At 33.8% G+C, this 20,104-nt stretch overlaps 1 protein-coding gene across 1 annotated transcript in view; it reads right to left on the bottom strand.

Moving 5' to 3' along the window:
• LOC106459782 (potassium channel subfamily T member 1-like) overlaps window positions 1–20,104 on the bottom strand; it is a 73,269-nt gene that overhangs the window by 29,316 nt on the left and 23,849 nt on the right. Inside the window, exons 4-15 of the mRNA XM_022386625.1 lie at window positions 17,887–17,970; window positions 17,264–17,312; window positions 16,284–16,343; window positions 15,628–15,702; window positions 14,249–14,332; window positions 12,377–12,471; window positions 11,032–11,215; window positions 8,048–8,212; window positions 7,463–7,599; window positions 6,536–6,599; window positions 4,411–4,519; window positions 3,696–3,804 (exon numbers count right to left, since the gene is read on the bottom strand). Coding sequence (XP_022242333.1) covers window positions 3,696–3,804; window positions 4,411–4,519; window positions 6,536–6,599; window positions 7,463–7,599; window positions 8,048–8,212; window positions 11,032–11,215; window positions 12,377–12,471; window positions 14,249–14,332; window positions 15,628–15,702; window positions 16,284–16,343; window positions 17,264–17,312; window positions 17,887–17,970 — 1,215 coding nt within the window. The remainder of the gene's footprint in view (window positions 1–3,695; window positions 3,805–4,410; window positions 4,520–6,535; window positions 6,600–7,462; window positions 7,600–8,047; window positions 8,213–11,031; window positions 11,216–12,376; window positions 12,472–14,248; window positions 14,333–15,627; window positions 15,703–16,283; window positions 16,344–17,263; window positions 17,313–17,886; window positions 17,971–20,104) is intronic.

The following is a 20,104-nucleotide window of genomic DNA, read 5'->3' as shown; positions in this document are numbered from 1 at the left end:
CACATGTCTTTATGATACAGTTTATCTACCCACATGTCTTTATGATACAGTTTATCTACCCACATGTCTTTATGATACAGTTTATCTACCCATACATGTCTTTATGATACAGTTTATCTACCCACATGTATCTTTATGATACAGTTTATCTACCCACATGTATCTTTATGATACAGTTTATCTACCCATACATGTCTTTATGATACAGTTTATCTACCCACATGTATCTTTATGATACAGTTTATCTACCAACATGTATCTTTATGATACAGTTTATCTACCCACACATATCTTTATGATACAGTTTATCAACTGAAGCTCTTTCCTTCGTATTCTCCAAAGAATCTACTATCGCCGAGCCGAATATGGTAAATCTCATTCCCCGAGCATTTTCCGTACAGTCGTTGCCACTCTTCCGCTGAAGTCTGTCCTTCTCTGTTATTCAAAAAAGTGTTATCAGTACATAATGATTAAAGAAAACTTTCTTAGAATGGTGCTAGCTAACTTTTATCCTCATGTCTCTTAGATATACTAGAATATTCAAACAATTAACGTTGTTTGTTCTATTGATAGGGACCAGAATTATCTTGCTGGAGCCTTCATGAAGAACGAGTCAGATAAAAATATACAATTTGTATTACATCCGCTATAAGTAGTAACACGAATATCGAAACCTTACCATTCACTCTCTTGATAAAGTTTAGTCATTGAAAAACGGAAGGGTAACTTAATCAAAGTTGAGTACACGGGTTAAAATGGAGACAATCAAGATGTATCTGTCAATCTTTGCCACAAATGTCACAAATATTCGGTTACATTAAGAGCTATATAGCAAAAAGCTAAGAGCTTCGAGTACAGATGTATACGAGCTAAAAAGAAAACAAATGCGCCCACATTGTTCTTGTCTCGTTTATTTCAAACATGGCCAAGTGTTCAGGGGGCTCGACTCGCAATCTGCGAGTCGCGGGATCGAATCCCAGTCCCACCGAACATGCTCGTCCGTTAAGCCGTGGGGGGTGTTATTACGTGATGGTCAATCCCACTAATCGCTGGTGAAAGAGTAGCCCAAGAGTTGGCAGTGGGTGGTGATGACTAGCTGCCTTCCTTCTACTGATTCACTGCTAAATTAGGGACGACTGGCACAGATAGCCCTCGAGTAGCTTTGCACGAAATCCATAAGAAACAAACAAACTTCAAACACTTTGATAAAACGAAACTAGACGTTAGGTTTGAAAGTTATGTTGAACCCAGACGATGAGTAGATTTCTATTCTTTCGTGATTTGTATTCTGCAAAAGTTAGCATTATATTCTTCATTCTGTTATTTGTTTCAGTTTCTGTAACATAAACAAAACGTTTTACCTAACCTCCCGAGTGGCACAGCTGTATGTCTGCGGACTTACAACGCTAAAATCCGGGTTTCGATACCCGTGGTGGCCAGAGCACAGATAGCGCATTGTGTAGCTTTGTGCTTAATTACAAACAAACAAACAGTTTTACCTAAAGACGTTAAGCAAAATCTATTCGTTTTTATGTAAATTTCAATTTTGAAGTCTTCAAGATTTACATACCTTTGTCCAACAGTTTAAAAAAAAAAAACTGGTTCACACGCAGAAAAATAAACGTGAGGTAAAATATAATATCTAGTACTATGAGGATTGATCATATATAGCAGCGAATTTATCGAAATATCTTATGATGAGATGGCCTTGTAACTGGTATTTTGGAAAACCAAATGTATTTATCTTACATATAATATACATTCAACTACTGTATAAAACCCAGTATCAGTCTTTCGATTTCTTCTCGTCCAGGATTACTGATGAGCGACGTAATTCTCCGAAGCCGGTACATTTCAGTGACAAGTCATAGTTTGAATTAATAGAGTGAATTTCACATTTGAGTTTCAGTATAACTTTAATATAGTTTAAAGGATGTGCTGCAACCACTGTATTCAAGTATTAAGTCATTAACATTTACATGCTCCATATGAAACTGGCGAGAAATTTCACTAACTGATCAAACTTGTAGATCTCTCCCAATCATAAATGTAGAATTTTAATACCTTTTAAATTGTGTCATTCCAACCGTATAATCTTCGTCTTGAATAGAAACTGAGACCTGTATTTTTACTACAATGAAAAATACAATATCTATTAAATATCTCAGCAGACTAGTTTTGGTAACACAGTTACCATCATCGGGGCTAATGAATATAGGCCAAGTTGTAATCGGCTGAAATACATATTAAATGTATTATATTTCTTTCTGCCACAAAACGTTGCTTTTTGGTTTTTACACTGAATATGGTCGCACAATGAGCTTGAAAAAAATTACTGGGACTAATGTTGCATTTATATGTTTATTTGGTTTAGAACAACGCCACATTGGGCTATCTGCTGTGTCCACCTCGGGGAGTCGAACCCCCCTATTTTAGCTTTGTCCCCCCGGAGTCTGTTGCATTTAATACATCATTTTAGTTGTTGTGTTGGTGCATAGTGTGTTACATTTTAAATCCAGCGAGTTGGATTTATAATTATAGAAACCATATCCGTAAAAAACTTCTGATTATTAAAGGTTACACCGTAAAAAACTTCTGATTATTAAAGGTTACACAATTTTAATTTACTCCTCTTATTTGAGAGTTCCCCCACTGTTGATAAAGTTTTGAAACTGAATATTAGACAAATCCTAAAACTGTTCATTATACAAACTGTATCACTATTGAAACCTTCGAAATATTTAAAAATGGATCTACTATTGGATTTACTAACTCATCCATTATTACACTCATCTGAACGTTTTCACCTATTTCACAGAACCAAGCCCGGCCTACTGTCTTTTACAAAAGTTTGTTACAATTTTTATATATACATATATATATATATATATATATAATTTAACTCATGTCTTTATTATTTAATAATTTAATAATATTATTGGAAATACTGCCGAGAATATCAGTTACAGTGAAGGTATGTAAGTGACAATTCAGTACATTTTAACTTTCTGTTTTTTTCCTAGTCAATTTCACCCCGGAAGGGCCAGGTGGTTAGGGCACTCGACTCGCAATCTGAGAGTCGCGAATTCGAATCCCCGTACCACCAAATATGCACAATAGATTCTAAGATTTGAACAGGAACGCTGAAAATGGAAAGCGGGAAGTAATACCGTACACCAAGGCAAGGATGACATAGTACATACATTATTGGAGATATTCGCGTTTTAGCGTTCAGTACCACTGATATCAAAGCTGTATCCACGTGTATGGATATGGAAAACAGTGAAAATATGGTTGAATTCAGGGCAGAAAAGACACGTGTTCTTGCTAGTTTAGTACGTACTAAAACGTATATGATACTTGTACAAGGAATGCCCGAAGACATGAATTTGCCAAATTAATGAAGATAACCCCACACTTTAAGAGGATCAAAAACAGATGATGAGAAAGTAATTAAAAACTTCAAATATGTAAATGTAATTTTTTTTGAAATACATGACTTGCGCTAAGGGTGAAAAAACATTTGCCTCTTACGGGCAAAGAAAGATGAGTATCATAAATATATAAAATAGGTAAACATAAAAATCTATCGCTGTCAGTAACTTTTGCGTTTCTAAGAAAGAAAAAGTTATAATTTCTTAATAATCGATTTTTTTTTCAAGGATATCTCTGAAACAGAAGAAAAATATACTTACTGACCACGAGAAGTATGAAGAAGAAGAGTTACCAAAGTTGACGTTCCGGGACACAAGCAGTTATTAGCCAATAAAGCATACTTAAATTCATCTTCACAAACCACGTGTTCTACGTAGAAAACCAGAATTGTCATAGATGCTATTCTTTATACAGTTATTACTTTATAGCATTGTATTATTATTATTCACTCCAGTGAATCATGTATTTGATATTCATGTTCTGTGTGTGTTCAGTGTAACATTTGTAACATTTTAAGATACGTATTTCTATGATTTTAATAACTATTTTAACCTTCTATAAGTTTAAGTATCCTTTGCATCAATGCTTAATAATATACGTAATAGTTCCTTTCACCACACTTAAACTTAGATTACATTTAAAACCAAATAGTGTCAACTGAGTATGATATAGTAAAGTTAATTTATACTGGATCCATTAATATGTTTAAACTTTATACAACTGTAAGTCTTAGTTTTAAAATGTGAAGTTAACTTAGTCAGTTTACATTACTTTCATATAACTATTGGAATGATTAGCCTGTAAATAACGTGCACTACAGAACGCCTAACTTTATTAATCTACATGTCAACACATCATGTTGGCTTTCATAATCGGAATTCATTGCTACAAATTTATCCCACGTTATTTCATTATTTCATTTAAAGTTTATTGTATCCAAGCTAGCTTACAAAATGCACAATGTTTATAACAAACCTGCAAAGGCTACATGTACTTTATTTTCTGGACGGAAGATCTGGACATACTGCGGAACATTAGGAGCAAAGTCCCTGACGGCCCAGGACCTGAGGATAGTATGCTGATCCTAGTTAACAATGAAATTTAAGAAGGCACTTTAGCACAACAGAAGTTGTTATTTTAAATATTGTAATGCCAAGTAGCCATGTTAGAAAACACATCTGCTTTGCTTTTAAAACATTAATCTAAATTTTGTAAATCTGCAATTTTTTTAGACACGTAAGTTTATGAATATGATAAGTAAATTACACTGCTCAAAACAATCAACGGATATTCGGAATTTGAAATATTATAGCTAAGACCAGGAAAACCTATCGTTATAGTTAATACTCCCTCAGTTCACTGTCGTGGAAATCAAGTATTAAGACGATTAGTCATGTTATCTGAAATGCAGATGATTGGTCAATTATCCTATGGTTTTTACGGAGCTGTCTCAGACAGTCTTGTCTCAATTGTCACTTTGAATCACAGAGTTAAAGATCCATAACCATGATTAGATTTAAACAAATATTTCGATATTTTACTCATGTGGAGGGCTATAGGAAGACTAGAAACTAGCCATTCATAGCAGACTGTTGGATTTTTTTTATCCCAGGCACTAGGTGACCCTGTTTTGGGAGCGTTTATTGGGATATGCTTTGTCGAGTGTTGTCGCCTTACTTCTTCTCTTCAACGTCATCATCAGCCTTGGTCTTCTCTCTACCTCCTGGACTTCCAGACATCTCTCAAATCTTCACACCAGCTACATTAGTAGATACGACCTAACTCTGAAAAATTTATACCACACGAACTGAGCAAATTTAGTTTTCGTGAGCGGGGCGAAGGGGCACATAAATATCCTTCCTTTAAAAACTAAATCCTTGGCACGATTTTTTTAGGAGACTGTTGCAAAGTTGCTAGAAGTGTTTAATTTTTTACTGACACCTGGACCATAAACCACAAGACAAGCAAGCGGTACTATTTGTCGAAGCTGACTCGCTAGAATCATTTGATACTTGCTCTGAGACTGAATCAAATGTTCGCAACTACAGATGAATGTCGAAATAGAGCACGGACAGTTAGAAACAGGCTTGATAAGGTCGGTCTGTGTGCCAACACGCAACGAGTGTATTTCACCTAGACCCAGGCCCAAAACAGTTCAACTACAATAGTGTTCTAGATCATGTCTACTGGTTCAATGAGATGTGGGTCAGTATCTTGTTTTACAGATAAGTCTCGCTTCATCTTGGCGTGGGCAGGATTTGATCTTAACGAAGATGCCGACTTAGAGTGCTTATTGAAACTTCATCTTTTATAAACACTCTGATTTTAAGTATACAACACCAGTATCAGGATACCACTGCTATTCGTCATACTTCCTGGATATGCGAAAAATCATGAACTGTAAAAATGTAAATCCACCTCGTATAAGTGTTCATTTACGAGTGAAGACTGAATGACCAAACATTTTCATTGGATATTGCATGGTTGGTTGTCAAGTGCTTGATTTGCATAAAAACAAAACAAATGTGGATCCCAATACATTGGGGAAACCAAACAACTAAAAAAGTTAGAAGTATTTAACCTTATATATAAAAAACTAGGAAATACCGATCTATCTGTAATAGCCGGTCGTGCTAGGGAAGAAGGTCATATGAGAAACTGGGTTAATGCTAAATTAATTGGATATAAGTAACACGTGGGGAACAACATAAAAAGGATACAAGTAACACGTGGGGAACAAGATAAAAAGGGTATAAGTAACACGTGGGGAACAAGATAAAAGAAGCCTTCTACGTCCACCTAACTGATAAAACACTCAGCCGAACTTGGATATCCCACTTGAGGACATTCGATTCGTTAGTTGATTGAAGTTCTAAATGGAATAGACCCCGATCGGCAGGATAACGCAACAGACTTCCAACAAGTAAACACAGGATCGAATCATGGTTGTTATTCACATAGAAATATTACTTTACACGACTTGCTTGAAGAAGAAAGCACATTATCAGTTGTATATCTACAAGTCTATCCCTTCTTACGAAGCTTACATCAAAGGTTATCTGAGCAGTTGTTCACTGAACAAAAGGAAAACATAACATACCGCTGCGTTTCGATCAACGTAGTTTCTTCCAGTTAGCATAAAACAAGCCTCTGCCGCATTCAACCTGAAATATACAAAATTATATAAGTAATTAGAAAAATATACCGACTTCATGGAAAATCCGTACTTTATATCTATGTGTGAAACGTAAAAGAACAGAACTTCAAAAAGTGTTGTACCACAGTGTAATTTACTTTGCAATAAAATGTGCAAATCGTCAACTAAAGTATACAAATACCATTCATCTGATAATGTGACAAACACTTAGCCTTGTAAGTTGTTTCTACAAATATATACATATTAACATATAGCTTTCAAACGAAGCACCTATATTGAAATGATGATAAAATATATATGAACAAATTTTTATATAATTTATATAAATCTTTTGAACCAGTTTTTGTTGGAAGAAACTAATCGTTGATTAACTAATGTATGATTGCGAGAGTCATTACTAGCTTTTCATAATATATCAAAATTTTTAATATCAGTCATTGGGCTTTTCACGCTATCTACACTAGCTATTCCTAGTTTTGTGTTAATAGACTAGAAGGAAGGGTGTTTGTTTATATCAAATTAAGTACAAAGCTACAAAATGAGCTATCTGTGCTCTGCTCACTACGGGTATTGAAACCCAGTTTCTGGCGTTGTAAGTCCGCAGACATACCGCTGTGCCACTGGGGGGGGGCTAAAAGGAAGTGAAACAGTCAACAGCACCCACTGTCAACTCTTGAGCTGCTCTAATCGAATAGTGATATTTAACTGTCACTTCTATAACGCATCAATGACTCATATCGACCGAATGCGGTGTTTTATGCAGCAATGGGGCACGGACCATGGATCCGTAACTCAATAGATCTACACGTAAATAGTATGCCACGCTCAGCCCTTTGCATAAGAGGACAGTTGAAAGGTTCAATGCTTCACCTGGCTCGAGTCAGATCTGCGTCTTTCAGCGCCGACCCCTGGATATAGATCACTCTTTGGGCCCACATGGGAACTTGTAAAATCATCTTGGTGGTCGTATCAGGCTCACACGGTGTTAGAAGTACTACAAAGTAATCCTACAAAGCATTCAAAAATCGGTTCATTAGCAAGAAACGAAAAGTTGAACTCCTTTATCACAGCAAAAATTTCCTCAGGATAAAAGTTATAAGGTAACGGGTTTCTATCACTAAAAACATTAAACATCATAGTGTATTTTATGTAAGTACGTCACTTGAAATATAAATTTGAAGTTTAAGATAAATTTTCTAAACGTAGAAAGATCAATAATCAATAATACAGAAGAAAGATTTTGTTTGTTTGTTATTGTTCCAATAAATCAACATTAATATTGTATTAATTGTTTGTACAGAAGTGATTTGCTTAAAACGACTGGAATTGAAACTCTGTTATACATGAGTCTAAACAATTATGAGTGCAAGACAAAGCTGATCGAACTGTGTCTGAAGTATCAGTGTTGACACGTAGAGTTTTTCGTTTTTTTTTCAGATTATCAGATTTACTAACCTGCAAGAGAGGGTGAGCATAAAACTCGTTCAAGAAGTCCATGATGGTGTCTGCTCTGAGTGTAGTACTACACACAACTACGTGCCTCTCGCTCTGAGCACGATGCAAACTGTAGGTTCCGCCAAGTTTCTGACGTTCCATCCACGTGTAGGCTAGTTGTTCGAACTATTAAGAAAGAATATCAAAATACGACATTGTTTCATATTCAAAATAAAATACGGTTTAACTTAATAACACTATAAAAGTTACGTTAATTTTTCTTTTCATAACCAGAAAATTTGGACCCATTGACTCAGCGATAAGTCCGCAGGCGTATAACTCTAAAGTTCGGGTTTCGGTACCCGTGATGGGCAGGGCACAGATAGCCCATTCTGTAGCTTTGTTAGTTGAATATTGTAAAAACAAATAAAGTGATAATGGCATAGTTGAAAAGATGTTTTGTGTAAAAGGTGTTTTTACATAAAATAGCAATATACTTTTTATATTGCTGAAAGTGTTTATTTTTAAAATTTGTGTCAATTTATTTATTGTTTTCTACCACATATTACAATGCTCATTTTTTGTAGGTATTATTCATACGAATAATTAAATAGAAGAAACTGTCAAGCACATCTGTTGCAACTCTGAAATAAAATGCTACTGCTAAAGTCCATTTCAAGATATCAAAAGGGAAAAACAAAACAGAAATGCATCATTAAGCAAAGCATGAAAATTATATCATTGTAACCGATTAAACAATACCCAACCTAAAACTCGTTAAAAACTTAGTATTTAAACGCCATATCTAGCCAAAAATATTAAGGACATTGCAATTCGACCTAAATATGCTAAATAATTTAATGACTTAAAACATTTTATTTTTAACAAGATGACATATCTATATATACATATATTGACTAGAAATGATACGTGTAACAAACCAAGTGAGCCGCACTTCATACTATAAGGAAATTCACCCCTTTTATCATAATATATCTTAAGTTCCAAGTGAAATAGGTTCAATAGACCCAGAGACATTGCGTGTAAGCTTCATTTATTCTCTGTACCTTGTTCCTTTCGGCTGATTTAAATACTAAAGTATACGTTAGCTTCAGAGCAATGAAGCCTAGTAAAAGAAATTTTTAAAAAATGCTCTCATATTACTTAAAGTCCAACTTAAAAAACTCCAACCACAGCTAAAGATATGGTTGTTTGTTTGTTATGGATTTCGCGCAAAGCTACACGAGGGCTATCTGCGCTAGCCGTCCCTAATTTAACAATGTAAGACTAGAGGGAAGGCAGCTAGTCATCACCACCCACCGCCAACTCTTGGGCTACTCTTTTACCAACGAATAGTGGGATTGACCCTCACATTATAACGCCCCCACGGCTGAGAGGACGATCATCTTTGGTGGGACGGGGATTCGAACCCGCGACCCGCAGATTGCGAGTCGAGCGCCCTAACCACCTGGCCATGCCGGGCCTGCTAAAGATATATTTGAACACAAGTACCTCGTTAAATCGTATACAAATTGTTTAACCTTCAATTATAACCCTTTAAAGTTAAATACGCCAATACATAATATTTAAGTAGCACAACGTGACGTTCTTAAATATATATTTTATTATACGTTGCACCACAAAAAGCAATAATCACAGTAATTATGCCACAACACCTATAAGTCCAGTACAAAACCAAATATTTTATTTTGTAATATTTCAACGGTATAGATTATCGAAACTGAAGTCTTAAGATTTTCCGAGACCTAGTGATATGGTGTATTAATAAAACAAACGTTATAACCATACACATTCATGACATACCGTCATCGAAATGCTTAACTGGAGCATATTATGAAAACATTGTGGTTTTCTTTCTCTTGCGAGTTATTCATTACCTTTCTATCATATGAAACAGATAGTATTTTCCCCTGAAAGAATACACTTCAAATGAAACTGTTTCAGAACAGGGTGAATTTCAGAAGTAAAATTTGGCTTTTACAGATAGAATATTAAACTCAAATTTGAAGTTTTGATTTTAACACAGGCCTGAGAATTTTCGGTTTAACCACAAAATTACGTACTTGTTTTTTTGTACGTTTCACTGCCGATGGGGGTCCATATACTGCATCATATTAAGAAATTTTATATTTCCTGCATTATACAACACTATGAAGAACTGTCCAAAAACAATGAATAATTTTCTACGTAAAATTCATAGGAGGCCTTCCAACAAAAAGAGTCGTTAACACACGAGCAATCAGAGACGTAAGTGGTTTTGTTTGTTTGTTTGTAATTAAGCACAATATGGTGGGCAGAGCACAGATAGCCCATTGTGTAGCGGGTATCGAAACCCGGATTCTAGCGTTGTAAGTCCGCAGACATACCGCTGTGCCACTGGGGGGCAAGTGGTTTTGTAACGTCATACTATAGAATCAAATGAACTATATCATGATGTTTTTGACACTACTGATGTTTATGTGGTGAATGTTGACTGAGGGCACTCGCTGGTACAGTCAAAGTGTGACTAATTTCAGTATATTTTTTATGCATTCTTTGTCTTATGCGTAATGTAGTTGTCGATAGTTTATGTTTCATATAATCGATCAAATAATCAAATTCCGTTATAATCGAATGAAAACTCAACAGAAGAAAAAATTATATTATGAAAAGAAAAAGCAATAAATATTTTGATAAGTCATGAACTTTATCAAAAATGATATTTTGTGTGAATAAACCGTCCACTGCATGATTTTTGGAACCAGTAATACATTCAACAAGACTGAAAACTGTGTAGCTGTTGATAAAACGAAGTTTAAATTTGTTTTACATCAAGCCAAAATGCTTTTACTTCGAAAATGCGCAATTAAAACATTTCTAACTAACACTTGCAAAACATTTAAAATTCGAAGTGCTTGAAATTCTAGAAGACTATATCTTCAATTATTTCGAACAGTACTAAGTACAGCAACATAGTGCGCATGTGCACTTTTGTAAAAAGATACCTGTGTCGGTAGAACAATTAACGCAACACAGATCATCACCACCATGAAGAGTTGAGAAGGAAAACAATCAGGTCTATAATCTCCATACCCCACTGTAGAGAAAGTCACCACAACAAAATACAGGCTTTCGAACAAGTTAACATGGAGACTTCCAGCCCTTTGGAAGTGCTGATAACCACAGACGCTAAAAAACCAAAAAAGAAACAACAACATGAATATTGTATTTTTAAAACAACGAAAATATACCAGTTTACTTAAAAACTATTACTAATTTAGGTAAACAACGTGGATTATTCATTGTACTATAAAAGCTTATTTTATATCTGTACATGAACATAAATAAATTAATTTGACTCCGAACTAGAGTCCTCTGTTCTGATATATATTTTGTTAGAAAGGGTAAAGAAACGAAAGTGCCTGATTTAACTGGAAATATAAATATGCTTAAAATGTCTTTCAGAATATAAGACTAAAAGGTACAGGTGTATAAAATAAAATAAAATGTTCTTTCATGATTAAAATTGTACAAAATTAGTCTCTACTGTACACTGATCACAGAAGAAGCTCATCGTAACTGCAGTTCTTAACTAATCATGGTAATGTGTGGTATTTGAGCTGCCTTTTACTCTCTAAAGTTAATAGGTAAATGAAAAACAACTCAAACAACATACACATTATATAGAAATCACTAGTATAAGAAGCTTAGTGTTGCTTTTCAATTAGTCCTTATTCAGGATTACTAATGAGGTATGGGATTACTCGATACCAGTCTAGTTAAAAGTAGCTAAATGATATTCTGGGTTTCTTGGCCCTAATGTGGCCTAGTAATTAGCGTATACGACTGGTGTTTCGAAGGTTTCTGGTTTGAAACGTGTTGCTAACAAATACGCTCCGATCTTTCGTATGTGGGTGTATTATAAAAGTGGAAGTCGATCCCACAATTTGTTAAAACTAGCTGTTTATGCTATTGGGTGCTGTCAACTGGCTGTCTTCTCTTTGGTCCAAAGCTCATAATTAGAGTCAACTTACGTGTAAGCCATGGCTCTCTTGTCCATTGTGCTTAAAATTTATTGTACAGGTAAGTAAACAAACAATCTCGGTTTCCTGTGCCTTTTTCGCCTTGACTTACAATTTTGATGATGAAACAAAACATTAGATGGGTTTCGTTTGATAACGTGAGCTAATACCTTTACTTAGAGAAAGAAAAACGTCAACGTTCTTATAAGAAAAGAAAAAAGACTATTCCTTTAATTAAGGATAAGACAGTTCAATGTTAACTTCTGTTAATTGCAACATATGAGGCTGATGACAAAATTATATCCATTTCCTAAACGATTAATCTCACCTCGTAAATATCAAACAAAGAAGAGTAACCGATAAAACCATCAAACGCTGAGACAACGCTGACTGGGATCTTTGTAGGGCACGATGTAAGTCATTCTGAAATGTTAATAAGGAAAAAAACAAAACCTGAAAGTGGTGCACAAACAGAAATCCAGCAGTTGGTTAGTTGGCTTCAACTAGATTGCTGAATAAATTTCTATATGCTGGTTCTAAAGTGAATAATAAATATTCAAATCAGTTAAATCTTGTTTAAAGCTCTTAAAAGTTCCATAAACCCAAACAAGCCAATATATACTGCCTAAAATATGTGCATGTATTATCCAAATAAGGTCTATCATTTTTGATAAAACCTCAAGTGAGAATTTCGTAAAATGTCATGAGGATCACACATCAACTTTAACCTTTACATTTCGAGAAGAATAATTTGCGAGCACAGTCATCAAAGCTAAGGAACGACGATAAACATTATATATTTAACATAGAAGTTGATTATTTGTGGAAAAAAAAACGTGTTTTAGAAATTTCACAACAATGCATGGCTACTTAAATTAAGTTCATGCTGTCGCTAGGTCTGAGATATTGAAATATAAAGAAGAAATATTTTGTGTCCTCAAGAAATTGTATTTATAATTAGACTCTGTTAAACTTTTTTATACATATATTGTATAGATGGTAAAAAGGGAGGCAGAACGTTATGCCATGAAACTATAAGAAATTGGAATTTCTCCTGCGACCGCTCACATCTTATCACAAAAATAAACATTATTTACAAACATGTTATCACAAGTGGTGGTGAAACTGACTTCATGACTGTTAGTATTACTTATAAGATATGCAAATGGTTTCGTTTTCCTTATTTCAAAACTTTAATTCTGCTTATTAGAAATGCACTTAAACTGACCTTTACTTTTTATCAGATCCATAGATCGGTCTCCTTAGTACACTTTTAGTTTATTCTCTGTGTGTGCGCCCCTGATTATAAATCTCCACATCAAATGCTGTTTGTTATAACGATGTTCCGAAAACGAATAGTAAAAAGGATTTCGAGCCTTCTTATTTTTACCCTCTTACTTGCTTTACAAGTGTTATGGAAATACGAATCGTGATCTTAAGACACAAACATACCAACCCTTCTCCTAATTTGAATACAAATGTTTCATGTAGTGCTGTAATAGCCATGAAGGAGATTAAATATTTAAAGAGTTAAACTGTGAAGACAATGATTGCATATTAAGTGGTTATATAAGTGGTTCTTATCGTTATAGGACAACTTCCTTTACTTTATGAAGTACCAATTTTCAGTAACTTACATACTTATCAATTAGACATTAAAACATTAAACGTTTCATCATAAGGTGCCTCCAAGAAGCAACTAATCGCTTCTAATTAGAATTTACTCACGAGAAGAAAACTACCACAATCCTGCATTTTTTAGAATGTATTTTAAAACCAAGGGTTAAAAGATAAAAAAAAAATAGACTAAGGCACATTTTAATGTAGATAGCTTTTCTCGCAATCCTCTTAGTGCATTAAGTCGGAGGTATGTGTAAAATAACTATATTTTTGTCTGCCACAAATCACTGCTCTGAAAGCCTGCACTCAATACCAGAACTCACCAGCTGCACTCAACTTACGGTAGCCAGGAAAATAATTGAAATGCTATAAATGGTATTTGATTACAGTAGAATAGCTACATTAGTGTAAAACCGTCTAAGCTGGCGTAGAGTTATGCATAAGCCCAAGATAATCATGGTTATTTGTCCTTAAAAACCCCCCTTTGTTAAGCCAGCTTTGGCGTTTTTACACAGCTACAATAAATGTGCTAATTACGTTAATGAACATAAGACATTTCCATATATTGTTTCATACTTACAAACATGTTCTCAAGTGCGTACTTAGCAAGCCAACAATTGAGAAATACTGGAATGAACAAATTACGCAGTGGAGGCCAGAAAACCTGTAATGTAGGGGACACAAATCTAAATTAAAGTTTTTTGCGCATGCACAGACGTGTATTACATATACATGTTTTTTTTTAAATAGATAATACGTTAAGAAGTCTGCTTTACAACCCGTTCCTTACAAGTCGCAATGGATAAGACAAAAAAATTTACAAAATACGTTTAAATATTAGATTTGAAAACTTAGCTTCTCGATCAGCCTTACTTTAGGTTTGAGTCTTAACGAATAAGCACTGTACTGAATAAAATATGTGAAAATTTCAAAACTTGAAACCATATACATTCGGTGTTGTTCCATAATAATGGATTTAATATTTATTTTAGATTACTTTACACAGTAATGTGTATTTATCTGCTATTAACACTTAATACATTAGCAGTCAAATAGTTTTTTAACACACAGTTCAAAAACTAGGTTAATCTAATGAAGTTATTTATGCCATAATTCCTTACATGTATTAATTGTAAACAATAAAGCACACAAATATCTGTGTGTGTGATATATTGTAATAAACCACGTATAAAACTGTTTCTTAACCTAGTAAAACGAATTTTTGTTGAAATCGGTTCTTTAAAGCCACACCTGCTACTGTTTCATCATAAAAGTTCAACGTCTAATTACGATGTTGAACATTAAAAATAATTATACAAACTTCGAAAACGGAAAAAAAAAATGTATCCAAAACAGCTTTCTTAGACATCTTAGAGTAATTGTAATATGGAATCGCGGAAACAAATATGAAAATCGAATTATTTTTCTTTGCTGTGTTTAACGATTGCGCGAAGCTGTACCGAGTATTCACTTCAAAGGATGACATTATTAAAATCCAAACAAAAGCGCGAATTATTTAGACGGAAACATTTTTCTACAAGACATAAAAAAAATGTAAAAGTTGTGTTTGATTGATATTTCTTACTTCTTCTGTGGAACTAGGATGGTTAGTTTCCAAAATAATGAGACCTCATTAAGACTGGTTTGAAAAGCGTTAACGTTCAGTACGCCTTATCAGCTTTTTTGCTAATAGTTACGTAAATTATCGACTACTTGTTCTCTTTGATATCTCACAAATTACATACTCTTTGATTTTCCTCAAGAATAACAACCTTTAATTGAAATGTTCGTTCTTCTTAGACGGGGTTACAGTTGTAAGAAAAAGTTGTGAATTTGACTTGGAAGAATAGTAATTAAGTTAGAATGAAGTTTATTTCCCACGTACAAAAGTGAACTAGTTAGTTTAAGAGGAAGGTATTTAATTTTCTTAGTAAACAGTGAAAAAAGAATACCACTTACCGTGATGATGAATGGTACGTTATTTACCAATTCCAAAATTAAAGTAAAGGACATTAGTTGTTGCCAGATGTTGCCCTGTAAAACACGAGCTTTTATTTTAGGAAAATAGCAGAAATGAGAGACTTCTGTATCTATTTCAGTTTTAAATACAAGGTGAGGAGAGTAATAAATCAAAATTTTGCGTCTAACAAAAATTAATAGCTATGGATCATTATGCTGGTCGTCCATTAGTTTGCTAAATATGGCTTTAGGTAATAAACTAATAATTCTAAACTTCACATTTTTATTTCGAATTGTGTACGTAATACTATGGCAATCTTATAATGCACTAAAATCACACAGGATAGCCAGCACTATACACCAAAGTTAATGTAACAATAATTTTAGTATACGCTTGCAACCATGATAAATTACAACATCTGATCCTAGCCTTCATTCGATTTAACGTATTACTTCTGCATTACTCCGTTGAACAACTCGAATAAGAGACATGGTGGTAGAAAGCGTTCTTTTATTCGTCATATAACATTACATGATGGTGAATTAAGACAGAATAATCCTGATCCAATTATATTTTCAAAAATTATAAAAGTCTCAGTTAGAGATGATTACAATTTTAATTAAGAATTAATTAAAAAGATCGTAATAAAAATCACCTTATATCCTAAGTACGCTAACAGTAAGGCCTCTGAGAAGCATATTGCCGACAGAGTAACCTAAAAAGAATAAAATAAATTAGATGTAAACCTATTGCAAACAGAAAAAAGTTAATTGTGTTTCAAACAAGGTAAATGTACATATATAAGTCACTCTGATAGTGTAAGAAGCAAGAATCGGTTGTAAAACCGTTTAACAAAATATATATTATATTGCCCTAATTTTCCCCTACGTTACATTTAATCAAATTGCATTTATTACAATCCTAAAGAACAAAACCCTGACTTAAGTACACTAAACAAACCCCACAAACAAACAGGCACAATGACACAAATCTTCCTTTTAGTTTGTTTGTTTGTTTGTAATTAAGCACAAAGCTACACAATGGGCTATCTGTGCTCTACCCTCCACGGGTATCGAAACCCGGATTCTAGCGTTGTAAGTCCGCAGACATACCGCTGTACCACTGGGGGGCCTCCCTTTTAGAACATTCTGGGTGCAAGTACGAAATTCAAATGATAAATCTCAAAATCAAAACTATTATAAGAAACAGCTTCATTAGTACTTCATTTATTAGAATTGATTGAATAGTTTTTGCTTTGCATCCGTTTGGGTGTTTTATATTAAAATCATCATCATCATCATCACCCAGAACAAAATAATTCTCAAATTTTAGATCACTACAGAATCATGGTTACTTCTAAAGACCCTGAAGTTTTTTCAGTATAAAGTACGAACCATTATTATATAATTATTAGATTATATTGTACAGTTACCCGATCATTTTAAGATTACTAATAAAGTCTTAATAAAATATTTATATACGTGCATGGAAAGTAAAATTATTCCTTGCTAGAAACAATGTTAAATACAGGTAAGTTAGAAATTCAACTACACTCGATGCATTCTTATATATACAAAGAATTGTCACAAATTCGTACGCATTTTTTTGTAAGAATAAGTAAAAGTAACATTTTACCTGGATGCACCATAAAAGCAGCGAACGGTCTACCCATAGTATGGCTACCCTGTAAAGAAAGAAGTATACAATTTGTTTGTTTATTTTAGGGTGAAGCCCCTCTGAGCTATCTCCTGCGTCCACCGTGGGGAATCGAACCCAGGATTTTAGCGCTGTAAGGCTATTGTATGCTAATTACCAATTTTATCGTTGATTACTGGCAAACATGAAATTAAATTTGAATAGTTTTAACGCAAATTGTGTGACACACTATGATCCACGTTTCAAAATTTTTTGTCATTTATAAAAAAATCATTTACAAGAGTTGCACTACATGACATTGCTGTAGCAAAATATTAATTATAATTAAAATTCTCCTCTTTCTCACTGTCTAAAGAATTATCCAGATATCAACAAAATATTGTAATTGCCTTGAAAGGATCAAAGCTGCACAATTGATTAACAATTTTTTTAATTTATGACTATCAAAGTTGAGTGGTTTGTCTTTAAGTTGATCCATCAACTTACAGAAGTAGCAACAACTATATTTGCTTATGAAAACAATCAATATTCGTTATAAACAAAGTGATATTTTTTCACTAATCTACACAGTCAATACTAAATAACTTAAAGACGGAACCTACCAGTTGATGTGTCCGTTAGGTCTTGTATTAAAGTCGTGAGATCCTTCTCCTCCGCTTGTGATGTTTGGATCAGGACAGCCATAGCTTCGTTAGAAGAATAGGAGTTTATTTCCATAGTGATGTGTTTAGCAAACAAGCATGTATATTTTCAGTGTTTGATATCTCCGTTTTTTGCACAATAGAGTAAAAATGATTACGTTAGTTCCTATATACTGATGTATTTAAATTTTCAACTGTGCGAGATTATGTTTCAGGAAACATCTTCGTTTCTTTCAAATGTTCGTATGAAGGTATGAACCTAAACTTTAGTAGGAATAAAACATACTCGAACTAGTTATGCAAACTGATTTATTTATTAACGACTATTTAAATGAGTGATGAAATTACGAACATAAAGACAGTGTTTTTATGTCTATTTACACGAAAAGATTTAAGGATTATGCACTTCAGTTTCATCGAAAAAATAGTGATAAATAAAAGAAATAAGTAATAAAACTTACAAGACTTTCATACTCGAGATAAACTTAACCTGATGTTTCTGTTTCGTAATAGGCCTATAACTAAAGAGTTAGGCCTAAAATATTTTACGTAGATTATAAAAGAAAACTTTGTTTTGAAATAAATAATAGCCCATCATTAGAATATTGTTCAGCGTTCATCTTGCACATAATTAATAACTCAAGGAAGCCGAAGTAACAATTAATTTGTAATTACATATTGAAGATCACATATTTAAATTACTTAGTGTATACTATTCTTATATTTCTATTTAATTTTTAAGTCTTATTTTAAGTGAAAAAATACTTTGGCTCTGAAACATTGTTTTTTTTTTTCTGTTTTTAGTTATACAAATATAACTCCAGCTAATCATCATTAACGTACCGATAAAGCGTGCATAGTTTCTTGTTTGCGTACATGTAATAAAGAAGCGAATTCTAAAAAGGCTTATGTATAAAAATTAAAGACGTTTATCCTTTTACCCAACAGCATCAAAGACTGGACTGTGAAATGTTATTTCAAGTCTCATTCGGTCTCAGATGTTTAATTTCAACACTTAATCCATGAGTGGATACAAGGCTAAGATAAAACATAATTCTTTATCGGGCCTGTCATATATTGATAACAAAAACCTACTTTACTGTATCACAACCATAAATTTACCAAACTGTTGAATAGGGGTATTAAATACAAAATTAATCAGATATGCATCTGAATAACTTGTAGGAAGTACGGTTTTATCTGCTTTCTGTTAAGTTGCTTTGACAACTATGTCAAAATGTTCTTTATGTAGTGTGACTAGTCTTCTTTGATATCTAATTCTTTTCGTCGTGCTGTTCCAGAGATTAAGGCCGTATGTGAAGAGAAATAACTGCTGAAGTCGTGTAATGTATCAGTGACTGGACCTTTAAGGTTTGTACTACACTCTGTGAAATACATGTATAAGAGATGAACATCATACAAATAATTGGCTTTTAGCTAGAAAGCTTCCTATAGAGAATCTATGCAGATTTGCATTAACGATATCGTGAAAGATTACCGTTTACCGTCGTAATTGAAATATAAAGTTTGGTAATAAGCTGGAGATTCTGGACTGCTTTGCAACACAAGCACGTGTTCAGAAATCATGCTGTGACTATTTCAATCAAACGATATTATTACTTGTTTCCAAGTAAGAGCTATAACTTAAACCTCATACAGAAATAGATAGAGTGTCTTGGCCAATGCTTCACAAAGTTAAAAAATAAGTTCAAAACAGAGTTTAAAAAATAAGTTCAGAACAAAGTTTAACTTCACAGCACATGAACAGAAAGAACAATAAAGGTCTAAAATCCAAGGTCGCACAAAACGTAAATGGTAAATTAAGTAGAGAAACACATTTCAAAACAAAAAAGTTAGTTTTTTTAATTTCGCGCAAAGCTACACGAGGGCTATCTGCGCTAGCCCTCCCAAATTTAGCAGTGTAAGACTAGAGGGAAGGTAGCTAGTCATCACAACCCACCGCCAACTCTTGGGCTACTTATTTACCAACGAATAGTGGGATTGACCGTCAAATTATAACGCCCCCACGGCTGAAAGGGCGAGCATGTTTGGTGGGACGGGGATTCGAACCCGCGACCCTCAGATTGCGAGTCGAGCGCCCTAAACACCTGGCCATGCCGGGCCCTAGAGTTTAGCATCATGATATAAAAACATTGTTTGTTTTTGTTTGTTTGTTTTT

The sequence above is a fragment of the Limulus polyphemus genome, unplaced genomic scaffold (assembly GCF_000517525.1).
Source record: "Limulus polyphemus unplaced genomic scaffold, Limulus_polyphemus-2.1.2 Scaffold30, whole genome shotgun sequence".
Classification (NCBI taxonomy): domain Eukaryota; kingdom Metazoa; phylum Arthropoda; class Merostomata; order Xiphosura; family Limulidae; genus Limulus; species Limulus polyphemus.
Note: the sequence above shows the minus strand (reverse complement) of the source record. Positions and strands in the feature narration are given on the sequence as shown.